The 18650-nt window shown below is 44.8% G+C and overlaps 6 protein-coding genes across 6 annotated transcripts; 4 read left to right on the top strand and 2 right to left on the bottom strand.

Moving 5' to 3' along the window:
- Positions 1-317: 317 nt before the first annotated feature.
- CLUP02_02124 (uncharacterized protein) lies at positions 318-878 on the bottom strand (the record flags this gene model as incomplete). Its single annotated transcript, XM_049281158.1, has 2 exons — positions 318-463; positions 698-878. Coding segments are annotated over 2 exons (327 nt in total), but the record flags the coding sequence as incomplete, so codon positions are not given.
- A 3311-nt stretch (positions 879-4189) lies between these two features.
- Positions 4190-5332, top strand: CLUP02_02123 (uncharacterized protein; the record flags this gene model as incomplete). The annotated part of the gene is made up of 5 exons (XM_049281157.1): positions 4190-4196; positions 4256-4323; positions 4386-4756; positions 4817-4884; positions 4956-5332. The coding sequence occupies 5 exons, from the start codon at positions 4190-4192 to the stop codon at positions 5330-5332; spliced, it is 891 nt and encodes a 296-aa protein (XP_049137114.1).
- A 400-nt stretch (positions 5333-5732) lies between these two features.
- On the bottom strand, positions 5733-6497 carry CLUP02_02122 (short-chain dehydrogenase/reductase SDR; the record flags this gene model as incomplete). Its single annotated transcript, XM_049281156.1, has 1 exon — positions 5733-6497. One exon carries the CDS (start codon positions 6495-6497, stop codon positions 5733-5735), a length of 765 nt encoding a protein of 254 aa, XP_049137113.1.
- A 1739-nt stretch (positions 6498-8236) lies between these two features.
- Positions 8237-11524, top strand: CLUP02_02121 (uncharacterized protein; the record flags this gene model as incomplete). Its single annotated transcript, XM_049281155.1, has 8 exons — positions 8237-8881; positions 8942-9383; positions 10072-10163; positions 10346-10424; positions 10484-10584; positions 10699-11114; positions 11170-11222; positions 11319-11524. 8 exons carry the CDS (start codon positions 8237-8239, stop codon positions 11522-11524), a joined length of 2034 nt encoding a protein of 677 aa, XP_049137112.1.
- A 308-nt stretch (positions 11525-11832) lies between these two features.
- Positions 11833-12633, top strand: CLUP02_02120 (uncharacterized protein; the record flags this gene model as incomplete). Its single annotated transcript, XM_049281154.1, has 5 exons — positions 11833-11972; positions 12074-12214; positions 12247-12324; positions 12394-12451; positions 12511-12633. The coding sequence occupies 5 exons, from the start codon at positions 11833-11835 to the stop codon at positions 12631-12633; spliced, it is 540 nt and encodes a 179-aa protein (XP_049137111.1).
- A 70-nt stretch (positions 12634-12703) lies between these two features.
- CLUP02_02119 (vacuolar membrane protein) lies at positions 12704-18623 on the top strand (the record flags this gene model as incomplete). Its single annotated transcript, XM_049281153.1, has 12 exons — positions 12704-12893; positions 12949-13166; positions 13268-13454; positions 13513-14528; positions 14598-14654; positions 14748-14767; positions 15224-15404; positions 15473-15724; positions 15780-15899; positions 15958-16845; positions 16934-17233; positions 17283-18623. 12 exons carry the CDS (start codon positions 12704-12706, stop codon positions 18621-18623), a joined length of 4770 nt encoding a protein of 1589 aa, XP_049137110.1.
- Between the last annotated feature and the right edge of the window lie 27 nt (positions 18624-18650).

Below are 18650 nucleotides of genomic sequence, written 5' to 3'. Positions count from 1 at the left end.
TCGTTAATTACTTTAATTACGGCTTAAAGTATAGCCTCTATACTTATTAATAAGTACTTATTTTAAATAATATTATATACTTTTTTAAGTACTATATAATATCTCTTAGCTTTACCGATACTATTATAAGCTTCGATAGGTACTTCTTTAACTTTAATAAACATAGATTTAGTAAAAGATTTAAACTCTATAGCGCTAAAGTTTTTATTAATATTTATAATAATTTAGTTTAGCGGACCGAGGTAAACGTCGATTTAATATAACTAAAGAGCTTCTTATATATACTTCGTAGTTATATCCGTAAAGAACCTTACTACTTAAAAAGAAGTAGTAGTATTAATAACGTAAAATACTAGTCGGTTAGTACCCTTATAATCTATTAAGTATATTACGTTAATTACGACTTTATAGTTAAAATCGTAATTATCTCGTAGGGTAAATTTAAATCGGCTAGGAGTAGTAGCGTTAAGTTAGTATTATTAATAAATCTTCGTAAGCTTTTTAAGGGCTGCGATCTCTATATTATTACTAAACTACTAAAGTAGCTTTAAGAAATAAAGAACTAAAGGGTAGCCGAAGCGCTAATATAAGTAGCATAATTCGCCCTTTATTAAGTAATTAGTAATAGCTTTTTTATTATCGAGGAGCAAAAGCTAAGGGTATCCCTATTTATAAATAATAAGTGCTATAATATCTCTTTTAATTAGTAAGTTATTAATATTATTAAAGTATACTCCTAGCTTATCTATATCCCTTAAGTAGTATAAAAAAGGAGTATTAGTTAGTAAGACGTAAAAAGTAATATTACTAAATAGGGTACTAATAACCGTAGATTTTAATAACCTTATAGGTTTATTATTATTAAATCGAATACCTACCTCGCTAGCTCTAGAGGTATTAAGAGTAATTTTAGGTCGTTATTATTATAATACGAGGAGTTAAGGGTAGCCCGTAGTTAAGAATTCTATAGCGCTAATATTAAGTATAATACTTTAAAAATCCCTTAACGAGTACTTCTTATTTAATAAGAAGGAGGTTACTAGTTTTATAAGCTTAGTTAACTCGTTAATAGAGGTAGTATTAGTAAGGCTATGCTCTATTACCTAGGTAGTAAGGATATTTATAAAGGTTCTATTACTAGCGGTAGTTATAAAGTATATTATTAAGATCTAAACTTCGTCCTCGTAATTATCTTTATAATTAAAGTTAAGGTTATTAAAGTATTAGATTATAGTATTATTATTATCGTCGTTATTATTAATAGGGGCAGTTCTTTTATAAAAAGCGAGGAACTATAAATATAAGCTTAGTATAGATCTCTTATTTCTTTCTTTATTATTTTTATACTTCTTATATACCTAACGTCGCTCTTTTTTTAAATACTTAGTTAACTAATAGCTAGTTTTATAATAAACGAAATATTTTTTATTAATAATGCCGCGGCTGCGTTGATTTTACTTATTAAATCGGGTCTTTTTATTAAAGCTACTATAAGTATAATCGGTTTAGTAAGTAGCGGGGACCTCTTTATTATAAGTACTATTTTAGAAATATTATTATTACTTATTACGGTTACGCTCTCTCTTTATAATATTAATTAAAGTACTAAGCTAGTAATAGATATTAGTAAATATAAGTACTGGGTTAAGTATAGTAAGTTTATATTTTAATATACTACTTACGTAATAAAGGAGTTAGTTATTTATATTAAAAATAGATCCCTAAGTAGCTAGCGCTTTATAAAAAATTATAATATAGTTAATTAGTACTTATAAAATCTATTAGTTCGACTTACTTAAGTTCTTATAAACTATAGAATATTAATAAAAGTTATAAAGCTTAGCGAGGTAGTTCTAACGGCTTATAAGCGGCTCGAAGTATTCCTAAGTCCTTTAGTATATTATATTAAAACTAAGCGGGTTAGAAGTATTACTAAGTTAGTTAAAATAAAAAGTTAATACCCTTCCCTTAAGTATATTTAAGAAAGTACTAGAATAGTATTATTTACTAATTCCCGCTTATTAGTATAGTACTTTAAAAATCCAAAGCTTCTTACTAAAAATATCGTACTTCTCGCTATTATACTTATTCTTATTATTATAGAGCTTAGTAAGGTTAATTAATTAGTAAGTATTAAGTATAATATCGTCTTTAGTTTTTATATTAAAGTATAGTATTTAATAGGGTAGATTTCGCTATTAAGTAATAATAACTTTATTTTCTAATTCTTTCTCTTTTTTTTCTTAAAAAGGTAGTAAGTTAGTTAATTAATAATAAGGCTAAAGTCGGAATCTTAATTACTAAGATTAAGTAAGTTAGGGTTATATAGATTCCTTTACTATTTTTTTAGTTTATTAAATAAGATCGTTAGTATTTATTAGCTATAGGAGTAGTAAATAAAGGAAGTAAAGATCGTAATATAATATATTAAAGTATTTAATACGGCTATAATAAACTACGATCTCCTTAAAAATTTAAATAGAGAAGTATTAAGTATTAAGGGCGCTAGTAATCTTTTTTACTATTTAACTACGATCTCTAATCGTTAGATTAATATTATTATTTATAAAGAAGTCTCTTAGCTTTTTAAAAACCGCACTTTTTATTCTTAAGAAGTCCCCTACTTCCTAGCTTTAAAAGTCAGTTTTAAAGTTCTTTTATAGCTCCTCGCCCGTTAAGCTATTTTAATAATAATATTTTATTATATAGAGGATAAAAGTATTAAGCTTTTTATTATTCATAAGGGCAGGTATAATATTAAATAAGCCCTATTAAGTTAAGTTAACGTAGTCCTACTAACGAATTAAAATTAAGTATAGTTCTATAATTTAAAAATATAAGTAGGCCGGAGGTAATATTAACTAATCGTTAGACCCTTCTTATTTATTATTAGGGCTAGTAGTTATTATAATATATTTATAAAGTAAGTTATATAATAAAAGATTATTATAAGATATAATTGTTATATTATAATTATAATATAATATTAGTTAGGGTAAAAGGAGTAGTAGGTTAGTTATAGCGATCGTTTTAATAATAATAAGCGGGCTATTATTACTAATTAAAAAATTCTACTCTTTTAACGAGGTATATAGATAGAAGGTTATTAAAGTTAATAAAAGGTTATAAAAAAAGAAAAAAGGCCTTTTATAACCGTACTTTTAATAATAAATAGAGGATTTTATTAGCTATTAATTAGTAATTCTTTTTAATACTTCTCGTACTTTATTTTACTAGTCTAGTCTCGGAGCTTTTATTAAGTTAAAAAGAGGTAGATTTATTAATAATATAAAATAGATCCCTATTATTACTACTATCGAGATCTTTTCCTTTTTTTAATATTTTAAAATACTTCGCTATTAGCAAGAGATTTACTATTAACGTACTTATAATTCCAAAGGTCTTACTATTATTAAGCACTAGTACGCTAATAATCGTTAAATTAATTTCTTAGTAATTAATCTCCTCTTACTTATTATTAGTTTAAAGTAACGCTTAGCCAAAATATATTCGAAATAGATTCTTTTATAAGTAGTTCGATTAAAAAGAAGTTAATAATAGTAATAAGGCTAGTGGAAATAATATTAATAATAAAAGCGAGGTTAATAATAATAATAAAGTAGTTAATCTTTTTATAGTAATAATTTTAATAAAAGAGATCGTATATAATAGAGCGCGCTCTTAATAGCCTATAACTAGTTAATTAGTTATTAACTAGTAGTAGTAAAAGAGAGCTAAGGTAATATAAACTAGGCTATTTATTATTAATTAAATAAATAGAACTAAGTTAATAAGTCGGAATAGTTAACGAGGTAGGTCGAGGCTATTTTTTCTATAGTTATATCCTTACTAACCTACGGTAGAAATATATATATAATTTAATTACTAATTAGTGTTAGTATATACGTAGGTAGGTTAGACCTTTTAGGTTACGACTAGGTCAATAGGTTAGTATAGGTTTATTGCGTGTGTATATAGGAGGGGAAGATCGTGGGCAGAGCCCGCGGTCCCTCAGTAGGTATAGGTAGGTAGAAGGGTCCGTCTACACGGGCCCAGACTGCCTACCAACCACCCCTACCTAACTACCTAATAGGGCCCCTTTTCTGCCTCGTAATCCAACAGGTGGAAACGGGATGGGAAAGCTGAGATCTTTAACTAGGCGGCCTCAATCGGCTTTTGCGTCGTTGTCATGCATCGTGAGTATTTTGATTAGGCACATGCTAACATCGAAGAAACGTTGCTCACAACATCACAGAAATCAAGTTTGGATTAGGTATGCCGATGTCTACCATCGCAGAAGATGACCTGGTCCGATTCTTCCAGGTAAGTCAGGAATTACAGATGAATGTAATCGGAGGATTGGTACTAATATTTCACATCGGCAGTGTCTCTGGGCGACGATTCCGACCTACAATCTAGCTCTGTTGCTTTGCAAGCTGTCGATCGTCTTCTCATACTTGCGCGTGTTCAAGATCCCGACAACACAGAAGATTTGCAAGACCATGCTGGCTGTGCTCGCGGTATACGGTGCCTGGACTGTCTTTGGATCAATCTTCATGTGTGTTCCCGTACAGGCCTTCTGGGGCGACGGCACGGGGAAGTGCATGAACCGCTTGGCTTTCTGGTTTTCCAACGCAGCTTTGAACATTCTCTCGGACATTATCATTTGTTGCATTCCCATACCACTGATCAAATCCCTGCAAATATCCAAGAAGCAGAAGATTGCGCTCATCATGGTCTTCGCCGTGGGAGGATTGTGAGTCTCTGTTTGGCAGACTTTCTTGATCTGGTCTATAACTGACAAATTCTACAACAGTGTTTGTGTGACTTCTATGATTCGGCTTTACTCTCTTTACGAGATTTCCGTATCTACCGACACATCACGTAAGACTCAACTTGGAGAGGATCCGGCATAAAGCAACTAGTATATCATCAGGCTAACACCACGCGAATAGGAGATGGAGTCCACATTGCGACATGGTCCGGCATAGAGATCAACGTCGCCATAGCCTGCGCCTCTGTACCTGCACTCAAGCCACTCATCGTGAAAGCATTCCCGAAACTGTTGGCGAGTACTCAGCGCAGTGGATATCGATCAGGCAACGCTTACAGTGGGATGAATGCTGGGGACTCGCATCACATGCAATCAATGCGGAGTCGGAAGGCTACCAAGACGAATACAAACATCGCCATTGAGACAAAAATAGAGATTGTAAGTCGCAACGGTAGCCAAGCCGACTTGGTACGACAGGGAGGTAGAAACGGCACCATGGTGGCTGAGTGTTATTCAACAGAGGAGAGACCGCCGGCTCAAGGTCGTGATATGGTTTGAAGGGAGTGAATGTGTGAAAAACGTATCATCTTAGCGTCAGAGAAAAGCAATGTTGTAGGACCATATACTGAGAGGCGACGGAACAACGTGTTCATAATGCTACATGTGCTGGGAGTTCGAGAGTAGATCCGGTCCCTAGCGAGCTACTGTAGATTATCTAACGGGCTAATAGTGAACATTTCAGCATACCTACTGGAAGATCATGACAGCGTCTGGGAATTGTGAAAACTTGGAACGCAACCTGATCTTATCAGAGTGGCTTAATACTAGAGACTGTCCGAAATGGAACAAAAGTAGAGTAATTTCAAAGTGATACGCTTGCATTGTCAACCAGAGTCTGGAAGGGCTACAACTTTTACTCTTGAACAAGAGGCTATCCTAATACTTTTGACTTCCTATCCTAGAAAGTCTCTTGTGCCGGCCTCATATCCAACTCATGCGTCCAGAGGGAGCTCGGCTGCTGTGACAACCAAAGATACAACTCTCCAACATCTTCCGCGCGCATCCGCTTGCCGGTCTTGGTGTTCTCGTTCTCTTCATCGATAATTCCGCCATTGGCAATAGCATGAACCACGTGTACACCAAACTTGCTGTGTTCCTTTGCAATAGCTTGGGCTACCATCCTCGCGGCTGCTCGAGATGCACCATAGGCAGCGTACTGCTGATTTGTACGCATGGCTCCCAAAGTGCCCGTGAAGATGATGGTGCCCTTCTTCGCACCCTCAGTATCGGAAAGAAGCGTCTGCCCTCCATTCTGTGCGTACATAAGCTTCAACGCTTCTTGCGCAAATACAACGCCTCCGGTTGTGAAGGTGCTCATGCTGTCATTGAAAGCTTCTGGCGTTTCTTCGAGGAATGGCTTCCTGCTCGAGTTCTTGACGTGGTATATGGCGAGCTTGAGCTTGAGATCTTTGAAGTCTGCATGATCTGCGATTTGTTGGAAAGTCCGCCGGAGGTTTTCGGGCTCAGTGTCTGTAGGAAAGGGGTGGAGTATGCCATTGGAAGACTTGCGTAGATCGGTCGCAAGATTCTGGAGGTTTTCGGGGTTTCTGGCAAGTAGCGCAACTGCCAAGTTGCCATGTTGGGGGCTGGCTAGAATTCGAGCGATCCCTGCGCCGGAAGTAGGCCCTGCACCGATGATGATTGCGAGTCCTTTGGGCGCCATTGTGTAGTCAGTCTCAACTTTATGGTGGGGGTCTTGAAGTACAGTTTGATTTTTCTAATATCTGATTCTGATTACATGGTCTTGAGTTAGACCATCAGCATACCTCCCATTTATATACTTACTCATACACAGCTCACTGAATTGATTCTAGTGGTGCTGGCTGGACTTCCCATGGGAACGGACGTCATTGATCGTCCGATCCGTGCCCAGGCCGTGCCCCGCGCCGACTTATAGTGGAATAAAGTGATATAAATTCGGGGATAAGACGTCACGATTTGCTCAAGACGCCTATGTCCGATTTAGTGGCTGCAACCTGCTGACCATGCTGACGGAGGCAGCTCTGGCTGACTAAATCATGCTTGATGTCTATCATTACCTTAGCTAATAGTCAACTGAATAAGTTCTGTGTGCATTTCTCTATTTGTCAATAGCAGGCGATCTGGCCTGGCGGATGCCACCCTGATACTTTGGACATGGACATACACGCTCTTATCATTGCAACGTGGTGCAAATATGTTTGTCGACTTGAGTCGTTTCTCCGGCCGGCCCTACCAAACTAATCCATCTTCAAGATTCAAAAAGCTAAAGTAAATATGAATGGTGCGAGCCAACAACAGAGCCACGCCTAGGGGAATTCAAATATAAGGTAGTTGAAGTATCTTGCGAACTCAAATTTGCATCGCCTTGACCGAAAGACTTACTTAGAAGGATTCCAACATTGGCGATGTGAGGCTGAGCGCCTTTGGGATCACGTAAATACTCTGATAGAAATAGAGTCTTGAAAGAGGCATGTAGCTTTGAGACCAGGTTTGGTTGAGTTGCTCGAATTAAGGCGGCCATTTACATCTTTAAGCAGCCATTGAACGTAGGCCAGTCCCCGCGGCGTTATTGGGATGTCTGTCGAAGACCTCAAAGTCCGTCATTCAGCCGGGCAATGGCGTCATCTTTACCGGTGTAATCGAGAATGGGAGATTTGACGTGATTACGTTCTTCCTCCCATCATTGGCTGTTTTCTTTAGAAAATCCATATATATTTGCAATCGAGGCTACGCTCAAGCAATGTTCACGGAGTTCGGGTACTCTGAACCCCTCTTGGCGCATGTTGCAGCACACGGAGCCAATCGTAATCCTCTTGACCAAGTCTCGCTGCATGGGTGCGAAAGACCTCTAGGATTTGAATATTGCGACATGGCGGGGTTGATGATTAATTTTTGTTTGTTGTAAGGTAGACTAGAGAAGAAGGTCCTCAGGTGCTTCCCTTGAGATAACTTACATCGTCCACCTCAAATCTGAAGCAGAGCTCATATTTTGCATGATTCCATACGTTAGGTATAGTAACATTCAAGCACGATGACCGCAACAAACCCTTTCTCCCAAATAAATTTCACGAGGTTTTTAGGACAAGCTTTAATTCTATCTGTTCTTATTCTGGTCGGCTATCTACTACAAAATGAAATAAAGAGGCATCGAGGTAAAATCAAACATGTTCCTGGTCCTCTTGGGTGGCCTGTGGTTGGCAACCTTTTCCAGGTAACTGAACATTTATATACCATGAGTGATCGTTCTTGGAGAAAGTAACTGATACAACGCAGAATCAAGACCAAGTACCAGCAGAAACATACCGAGTCTGGGCAAAGAAGTATGGGCCCGTGTTCCAGATACAGCTAGGAAATACCACGGCTGTCGTCGTCAACACTGTAGAGTCTGCCAAACAGCTATTTCTCGGACAACGCCATGCGATGAATTCTCGACCAACCTTCTATGTATTCCATGGAAAGGTCAACAAAGCCGTTACAAGTATCGGCACCAGCCCATGGGACGACTCCTGTAAACGTCGCCGCAAGCTCGCAGCTGGGGCATTGAATCGTCCGCGGGTAGAAAGCTACGCGCCTATCTTGAATTTGGAGGCACGAGAGTTTCTCAAAGACCTATACGAAGAATGCTGTGGTGGTTCGGTGGATCTCGACTTCCGTCCGGCTGTCAGGCGCTTTGCCCTCAATCTTAGCCTGACGCTCAACTATGGGACAAGAGCCTCCCATGTCAAGTCCCTGGAGGAAGATCCTCTATTTTCCGAGATAATTTATGTCGAATCCGAGATCTCAAAACTTCGCGACACAAGAAAGAACTACACTAACTACATACCCTTGCTGCGATACTGGGAGCCGATTGCTAGTGTGTTAGGTTTACAGTCCACACCGAAGAATCACGCTGGGGACATTGGCCGTCGAAGATTGGAATACAACGACGTACTCCTCAGCCGACTAAAAGACGAGATTGCTCGGGGTAAAGACAAGCCCTGCATTCAAGGCGCTGTTCTGAAAGACCCTGAGTCGGCAACCCTTACGCGAGAGGAGTTGATCAGTGTGAGCCTCAGTATGATGGCAGTAAGTTCATCCTACAATTAAACCGGAAGCTCATGATGGACTTGCCCTGACATATTCCAGGGCGCCGACTCGAACCAGCCTACCTTGGCTTGGGCTATTCTTCTACTTGCACACCGCCCTGATATTCAAGACAAAGCATATGCTGCCATCCAAGATGCTGGTGTTCTACAGCAATCATCCAACACATATGCTTCTAAAAAGATTGACTACATAGATGCACTGACAAAGGAGATCTCGAGATACTTTGTCGTCTTGAAGCTCGCGCTACCAAAGGCGACATACGCTGATGCCGCCTGGGAATCCGCCACGATTCCGGCCAACACTCTAGTTTTCTTGAACAGCTGGTCCTGCAACAGAGGTGACTTTGCCACAACTCAGATGAAATGTCATATTAGACTGACCGCCAAGCCAGACCCTGACCTATTCAAGGAACCCGAAGTATTCGCCCCTGAGCGTTGGCTTCCAGATGCACCGGATCAATACGCGCATCAATTCGCCTTCGGTATGGGGGGCAGAATGTGTGTAGCGTCTCATCTTGCACACAGTGCCTTGTACACAGCCTTTTCGCACTTGATCGCCCGATTCAAGATCTTGCCTGCAGACGGTAAGGGTTCTGTGGAGATCGATCCGATCAAAGGACTTGATGGCCTCTCGTTTGTTGCCAAACCGAAAGGTTTCCAGGCTAAGTTCGTTCCAAGAGATGGAGCACGATTAGACGCTTGGTTGAAAAACCCTGATGAGTGCATGTAGATCCATGCACTCTTCATTCTTGAAAAGAAATAGATCTCGTTGGTGGCAAGGCTGTTTGTGTCCAATCAATTGAATGTTGCTGGGACATGTTGATTCACTTTAGGCTTGGTGATTTAAGGTAAATTGTAAGTGGAGGAGGTATCGTTTACGGGCATCCGTGTGTGTTGAAGTCAAGTAGAATCATACATATCAGCATTGTAGAGGTGGTCTGAAGATATTTGTGCGACTTGTCAGCATATACTGCCACTCATTTTATCGGCGCCACGCCTGTGCATTTACCTTAATATCTTGTAAAACCTACGTGAATGGTCCGATGCCTTGAAATTAATAAGGTGTGCCGGGAAACGCACGTAGAAGGACTAATAGCATAGCTTACCGTTTTCCCGACATACAAAAGCCTAATGTAAGCCCAGCGAGTAGCTGTCCACTAAGGTAATCAGGACCGCGCAACATCCGAACATCGGGGACCAGACTGCATGCAGTCAGCAGCCACTCGCAACTGATCATTGTGAAGGATAACGGACTTGGTGCAGTATGTCGCCATAGGCCGTGCGGGCCATTCCACCGAACCCCGCCGGACACCATTAATTACTTAAACCACCGAGCTACACTATTCGGACATTTACAACACTATGCTCAACCCAATAACTCTATGCCCAGTCGCTAACTCACATTAATTTAACGGGTAACGGTTTTCAATTTTTGTGTTCCAAGATGTCTTCTCCAAACCTCAACGCTGCCGACCTCTTCGGCGTCAAGGGCCTCATCGCCGTAGTCACGGGTGGGGGAACTGGTACGTCATTCATCAACCGCAGTAGCAACCCTCCAGTATTTGCTTACGATTCAACCTAGGCATCGGTCTCATGATTGCACAAGGCCTCGAGGCGAACGGGGCAATTGTATACATCATCGGCCGACGGAAAGAAGCTTTGGAACAGGCGGCAAAGACAGCTGTAAGTTTCTGCGAGAGCGTTGGGCCCAGCAGAGTCTATCATCCATACCGGTCATGCATGGCCCTTATGTTCGAGGGGTATGACGACTGATGTTGGCGCCCTAAATGTGAATAGAAAAACGGCAACATTCGCACCATCCAAGGTGATATCACCTCAAAGAGCGACCTCGAGCGAGCGGTCGCAGAGATCAAGGAGGCTCACGGATACGTCAACGTCGTCATCGCCAACTCAGGCATCGGCGGACCGGCTCTCAAGGGCTTGCCCCCTAACCCGACCATTGCTCAGTACTGCGACTTTGTCTTCGGCTGGGAGCAGAAGGACTTCACCGAGACCTTTGCTGTGAACGCTACCGGCGTGTTTTTCACGGTCGCAGCATTCCTGGAACTTCTCGATGAGGGTAACAAGCGCAGCAATTTCAAGCAGAGGAGCCAAGTCATCGCGACTAGCAGCATTGGCGCGTACAACCGCAACCCGATGGGCTTCGCTTATGGAGCGTCAAAGGCAGCTGTGGTGCACATGTTCAAGCAACTGTAAGCATTCCTGAAAGAGTTACAAGAGCCGGCCTCGAGACTAACATCTATCAAGGAGCACCACGCTGGTCCCATTCAACATCCGCGCCAACGTAATTGCGCCTGGATGTAAGTCTACTTCCTTCCGACGCCACGTAGGGCACTCGTTATGGCTCGGAGTCCATGGGGTGGGATCTTCAATCATCTACTAATCTCAATCTACAGTCTACCCGAGTGAGATGACAACGGCAACGGTCGAGGCCCACAAGGAGGGTTGGCCCAAGACTACCATTCCTGAAGAGAGGGCGGGAGACGTAGAAGATATGGCTGGCGCTGTGTTGTTCTTGGTTAGCAGGGCAGGCGCTTACACCAACGGCAATGTGCTCGTGACAGACGGTGGAAGGCTTGGAATCGTGCCGTCTAGCTACTGAGCGACTTGGAGTTGCAAGTGTGAATACTTGAGAGGCGTTGAATAAGAACTTTGATATAGTCTCAGTCCTTCGTTCTTTTGGTGATACACCTGAGATTGAAAGTTCTGTTTTGTAAATAAAATTGAAGCTTGTGGTCCATCGAGAGGTAACTGTGCCTCGGCTGTGGTCGAGAGAAAAACGAACGTTATCAAAACTTCAAAAGAACAGATGTCTAGCGCACAAAGAATAGCTTGGTCTGTAAGACAGGTCAAGGTCTACGCATGAAGAGACACTAATTACGCTAATTCTTCTCTACACTTCAAGATATAATGGGCACAGTGATCGCTCATCGTGAAAAGATGAAGTCTCAGATGTTGACCAGCCCAAGTCTCATGTTTCCGATGGCTCGTATTCGTGACATTCGGAAGAGATCCTACAAGCGAAACCCAGGGGAAACGGCACTATTTGAGTGTGAGAAATGCGGAGATCATAGTAGGCTGCCCCCGCTACTCCTGCACATCTGAACCGGGGTGATGTCACCCTAACGTGCCGCAAACACATGGATACAAGGGATGTAGCCAACCAGAACCGAGGAGTTTCGCGATCAACGCCTCCAAGTACCGGGAAGGAGCAATTATCCATCCGGCATCTTCCCGCTATTCTAGGTTCTGACTGGAGTTCTTGGCTTCGGCTGGACAACCCTCCCGCAATGTGCCAATCCACGCGAACCACTGAGACATGAGATTGGCTACATTCTTCACCCATTTGGGGCGGACAACCTCGAACTCACAATCGCAAGCCAATGAAAGAACAACAAAGAAGTTGGCATCATGGGGGAGCTGAAAATCGGATGTGGACCACCTCTTCCCAATGTTTGTGTCTTAACCTAGCCAAGTACGTCCTGGAGGCAAGCGAGCAAACGAATCGGCGCGCTCCTACAGGCTACTGGTAAGTCGAGGCATCATAGCGCTGGTCGCGCTGGCGGCCACTGGGTTCCAGACTGAAAGGGTGGACTGGTCATCCATGCTCCTGCTGAAACGGAATCTACACATCCGATGCAGGCTGGTATGGGAACCACCACTCTTTATATCCATAACCACACCCAGTTGCCAGCTTTCAGCTACCTTTGAGGGCCTGCATCCAAACTTGCTTTGAATTTCTGGCAGAGCTTTGCTTGGGAGTCGAGAGTGGTATCTCATCATGTTAAGTCCTTTGTCAGTGGCGCTTTTGGCGCTACCGGCGCTTCTCTTGTACCTGTACTCTGCCCTCAGCTATCGCCGGCTGAAGCAATACGCCAACTTTCCTCAGCTGAAGCCTTCAATAGTATGGGGTCACCTCAAGGCCATAAACGAACACCACGTGAAGCGCAACGAGAAGGACTCTCAACTCGGTCCGTATTAGCGACAGGAGGTATGTGGTGCTGTGGGCTAATCTCAGTTTCGCAGATCCCACCATGGGAGATATGCTCGAGGAGATCGGTAACCCTCCCATCATGCTTCTAGACCTTCGTCCAGTCAGCCGGCCCCTACTAGTCATCCGAAGCCATGAGATCGCGGAGCAGGTATCAAGACAATCAAAGATGTGGCCCTACAGCGCACCGAAGTCCGACACCATGATGTATCTCACACCGCTGCTGGGCGAGAAGTCAATCGTAATGTCTCAAGTAAGAGGTTCCTTCGCATGTTTCACGTTTGTTCTCTTTTTACAGAATATGGACGCGAAAACATCCGTCAGAATATGATTTAATGTGGACTCTTCTCGCAGGGCTCCGGATGGAAAGACATGAGAAAGCATTTCAACCCTGGCTTCGCTCCCCAGCACCTCATGAGTCTGATGCCAGTCATTTTGGAAAAGACTCAGACCTTCCTCGCCAAACTCGACGAACTCGTCAGGACGGGTGAAGAGTTTGAGCTGGAGCCTTTGTGCACTAATCTTACTTTCGATATCATTGGTAAGTCTCATCAAGTTTCTGTAGTCAGAGCAGCATCTCACTAAGAATTGACAAACAGGTGCCGTGACTATGGATGTTGATCTTAACGCACAGCTTCCCGAGGATCAACAAATAGAGTTCATTAAGGGTTACAAGGAGTTTTTAACCTCATACAGGGAGGGCAGTGGTATACTGAAGTGGTGGGAGAACCCACAGCTGGGCAGGAAACGAAGGCGACTTGCCAAGTCTTGCAACGTCTTCCTCGAGGATGTCATTCGTCGCAAATTCAACGATGTGAAGCAGGACAAGGGGTCATCGAGCCGGAGTATTCTGGCTCTCAGCTTGAAAGACACGCAGGTCTTGACACAGGATATCATCGACGGGACGAAAGATCAACTCAAAACTTTCATGTTCGCAGGGCATGACACCACCAGCATCCTTCTCCAATGGGCCTTTTACGAGTTATCAAGGACGCCTCGGGCAATGAAGAGCCTTCGGACTGAGCTAGAGAGCCTCTTCGGCCAGGACTTGAGCCCCGAAGTCGTCCGGGAAGCTCTACTCGCCAGGGGTGAGGAGATCACCCAGAAGATGACCTATACCTCGGCAGTCATTAAGGAGATTCTGCGCCTGTACCCACCAGCTGGGACCGCGCGCCTTTGCCCCCCGGGCGCGAACTTTCACTTGCAGTTACCAGACAACAGCAGCCTCTGCGTTGATGGGATGGTTCTGTACAACTGTGCCACTCTCATCCAGCGAGACCCTGACGTCTATGGAAGCACCAAAGACGATTTTGTACCCGAGCGATGGCTCGGGAATACGGACACGTCAATGGCAACGAATGACGACGAGAAGATGGGCATTGGCAAAGCTGGCGCGAACGAGATTCCTGCCGCCGCATGGAGACCTTTTGAAAGGGGTCCTAGGAACTGCATCGGACAGGAGCTTGCCAACATCGAGGCCAGGGTGATTTTGGCTAGTGTTGTGGGCAAGTATGTCTTTGAAAAGGTCGGTCTAGGGGAGGCTACGCTGGACGAGAAGGATCGCCCCATCATCAACGAAAAGGGGCAATACAGGTCCAATACACAGCTTTACAACGTAAGCCCTCCATTAGGATAAGTCCCTTAGGAGAATCACCCAAGAGCACGCCTCACTAACATGTCGCAGACGAGACAAATTACTGCCCGGCCGGTTGACAATATGAGGGTCCGAGTGAAGCACCAGGTCCCAACTAGAGCCTGAGATATTATGGGACCGTCGATAAGGTCTAGAAATAGCTTGTTTTCCGTGTAAGCAGACACTGTCGGTCAAATACAGACTATCGAGGGGTCAGCTTGGTATCAATCTGATGTTTTGCCAATGCCAAAAACTACACACATCCAGTAGTTCAAGTTTGCTTGGCTAGAGAAATGTTTGTAAACTATGTCGCGTTTCCTCAACTTATGATTTGAGCTTCTAAGCGCCAGGCACCTCATCATGATTTACAGAGCGTTGAATGGTCTACTATTTGACATTGAAATTGGATTACAAAATGGCGCTGGATCTCACTCATGACGTGACATGAAATTGGTTCATTTGAGCACTTCAGAGTCAAAATTAACTTGAAACACTAAGCTTAGGTGTATGATGCGAAATCTCACTCAAGATATCTGACATGCTTCATTGACATGAGCAAGACCTGATTAATGGTAGGGTTAGAAGTGTGGCTGGTGCATGCAAGAACGGCTTATTTTCTGTGGCGCATGGCATACGTAATTGGGAAGCTTTGGTCCTGTTGGGTTGGGTTGCTACAGGCGGGTGGGTCAGTTCGGAGACCAGCGGCAGCGACAGCGACAGCTACCAAAGCTCCCCACAGCAGCGTCATTGGAGCGCGAGGCACCGACGTCAATCAACAACCGCCGTTGCGCTCACGCTTGTCGACCTTGCCTTTCTCTCAACTTGCTGTCGCTAGGAGATGTAGCCATGGCCTTTCAGGTTCGTTTGCAAATCTCCCCTCAATGTGCTTTCTGCGACCCGACGTCCGCTAACCACCTGCACTGAAGTGGAAGGCATTCGACTTCTTCGACGTCAGCCAGGTCCGGCTCGCCGATGAGGAGACCCGAGTCTTCTTCGAGAGCAACGAGATCGCTAGTGTTTGCTCCGGTTCCGACAGTCTATTCCTCGGTAGCTACGATGGATACGTTCGAATTGTCGGTTCGAGTTGGAAGGTGGTGAAGAGCTTCCAGGCTCACGAGCTCGGGACGATCACACACATGCGCCAGATCGAGGGGACAAGCCTGCTTGTTACTGTCGCTGTAGGTGGACGCAACAATCATGAGATGACGAGAATGGAAACTGACATCTGAGCAGGAAGACCTCAGCAGCGAGCCGGTGTTGAAGATCTGGGCTCTGGATAAGCTGGTGAAGAAGACCAATATGCCGACTTGTTTAAGCACTTTGCAGATCAACAATGGCAGGAAGCAATTTCCGGTAAGGGAGGACTCGAGTGCATATTTTCAAAGCATCAACTAATCACTTTCTCATCCAGATCTCGGCTATCGATGTTCTCGACAACCTTACCCAAGTAGCAGTCGGCTTCGCGAACGGCACGGTGACCCTGATCCGAGGCGACTTGATCAACGACCTGGGGGCGAAACAAAGGACGGTGCACGACTCAGAAGAACCTATTACAGGCGTGGAGCTCATGACGGATTCCCAAGATGTCACGACCCTATTCATCTCAACAACAGCCCGAATTCTGAAGCTTGGGATTTCGAGAAGGGGCCATAGCTCCCCGCCCAAGACTGTGGAAGACATGGGATGTCACGTTGACTGTATGACGGTTGACAAGAAGACAGGAGACGTGGTAGTCGCCCGAGAGGATGCCATCTACACCTACACCTTGGAAGGCAGAGGAGCGCCGCGTGCGTACGAATCGCCGAAAAGACTAGTTTCGATCTACCAGGATTACGTTGCACTGGTATGCCCACCATCGGCTTCCACCACCGACAAAGGCAACGACACTATGCGTCGACGCTTTGGAGGTGGAGGTGGAGCAGCGGATGCGCTCTTCAACGCATCAACGTTCATTCTTCTCGAGCCAGACCTTAGAGTGCTCGGCCACACACAATCTCTGATCTCGCCATTCAAAGCCATCTTCCAAATCTGGGGTGATCTGTTCGTTCTCACACAAGATGGCAAGGTAAACCGATACCATGAAAAGTCACTGCAACAGCGCCTCGAAATGCTGTACCAGCGCAACATGTACCCCTTGGCTATTGAACTGGCACAAAAGTCACGGCTGGATGCGACACAGCAGAGCGGCATCTTCCGACGCTTTGGCGACCATCTGTATCAAAAAGCTGATTACGACGGTGCCATGGTCCAATACATCAAGGCGATCGATACTACTGAACCATCACAGGTCATCAGAAAGGTAAGCTTCCACATCCAGAAGAAATAGAGCGTAGGAAAACTAATAATCATAGTTCCTCGATACACAAAGGATACACAACCTGATACAGTATCTTGAGCAGCTACATGAGCATCGCAAGGCAACGTCTGACCACACAACATTACTTTTGAACTGCTATGCGAAGCTCAAAGATATCGACAAGTTGGAGGCATTTATCAAATCACCCGGTGATTTAAAGTTTGACCTCGAGACTGCAATCACTATGTGTAGGCAAGGAGGCTACTACGAACAAGCTGCATATCTTGCCAAGAAGCACGGCGAAATCGAACTGGTCGTGGACATCCTGATAGAAGACTCCAAATTGTACAACGAGGCTCTCGATTTTATATGGCATCAAGACCCGGAAGTGGTGAGTTCCATACTTCTCCAGTATTTGAACAATTCTAATATTTCATTAGGCATTCCCTTGCCTCAAGAAGTATGCCAGAGTTCTCATCGAGAACTGTCCAAAGGATGCGACCACAGTCTTCGTGGACTACTACACTGGCAAGTACCGTCCGAGGCTACACTTTGTACCGATTGAGGACAACGGAGAGGCTGTTGTAGCCGGCGGCATGGTGGCCGGTGCAGCAAGTGCCGTCCAGAACCTTTCCAACTTTTTACCTCTGCCATACATGAACACATCTTCTCTCCAAAGCCCATCCACACCGGGCAATGGAACAGCCATCAACGGCGATGCTCAGATCATCTTGAACCCCGACGACATTCCTGCGCCGAAATACACCCCACCGCCTCCAAGGACTGCTTTCTCATCCTTCATCGACCATCCAGACGAGTTCATTGTTTTCCTGGAGGCATGCCTAGAAGACACAGGTCTTAAGGAAAGCGACAGGACAGATTTGTACACCACACTCTTTGAGATGTACCTGCACAAGTCAAATGAGAAGAAAGGGGAGCAGCATCGAGAAGAGTGGGAGAACAAGGCGAAGAAGCTCATCGAAGGAGAAGACATTCCGATGGAGAGTTCCAATGTCCTGTTGCTTTCGCACCTTTCTGACTTCAAGGACGGCACAACCTTGGTCAAGGAGCAATCCGGTTTACTCTTTGACATTTTCCGATCGTACACCTCAGCCAAAGATACCCGCGGAGCCATCAAAGCCCTTCGAAAGTATGGCCCCGAAGAACCGCAATTATACCCTGCAGCCCTGGCATACCTGACTTCCGACCCCCGAATTCTCCGGGAAGCCGGATCAGAAGAGCTTTCTGCCGTCCTCAACAAAATTGACAAGGACGGCCTCATGGCACCGTTGCAGGTCATCCAGACGCTGGTCGGCCAGTCCGGCTCCTCAGGCGGCGTCGCGACAATGGGCATGATCAAGCCTTACCTCCACGAGACGATTGAGCGCGAGCGCAAGGAGATCGCCGCCAACCGGCGCCGCATCTCGGCCTTCCGCAGCGAGACAGAACAGAAGCGGGCCGAGCTCGCCGACCTCGGCTCCAAGCCGGCCGTGTTCCAGTCGACGCGCTGCGCCGTCTGCACGGCACCCCTCGACCTGCCCGCTGTGCACTTCCTCTGCAAGCACAGCTTCCACCAGCGGTGCCTCCGCACCGAGGGCGAGTGTCCGCAGTGCGCCAACGATAACGCGACGATCCGCGCGCTGCGCAAGACGCAGATTGAGACGGCGGGGAAGCATGAGCTGTTCAAGGCCGAGTTGGAGCGCAGCGAGGATCGGTTCGCGACGGTGGCGGAGTGGTTTGGTCGCGGCGTCATGGGGGCGCCTAATGCTGACACTGCGTAGGTGGGCCTTCCCTTTCCAAGGATTGGG

The sequence above is a fragment of the Colletotrichum lupini genome, chromosome 1 (assembly GCF_023278565.1).
Source record: "Colletotrichum lupini chromosome 1, complete sequence".
Lineage (NCBI taxonomy): Eukaryota > Fungi > Ascomycota > Sordariomycetes > Glomerellales > Glomerellaceae > Colletotrichum > Colletotrichum lupini.
This window is presented reverse-complemented; position numbering and strand designations above follow the sequence as displayed.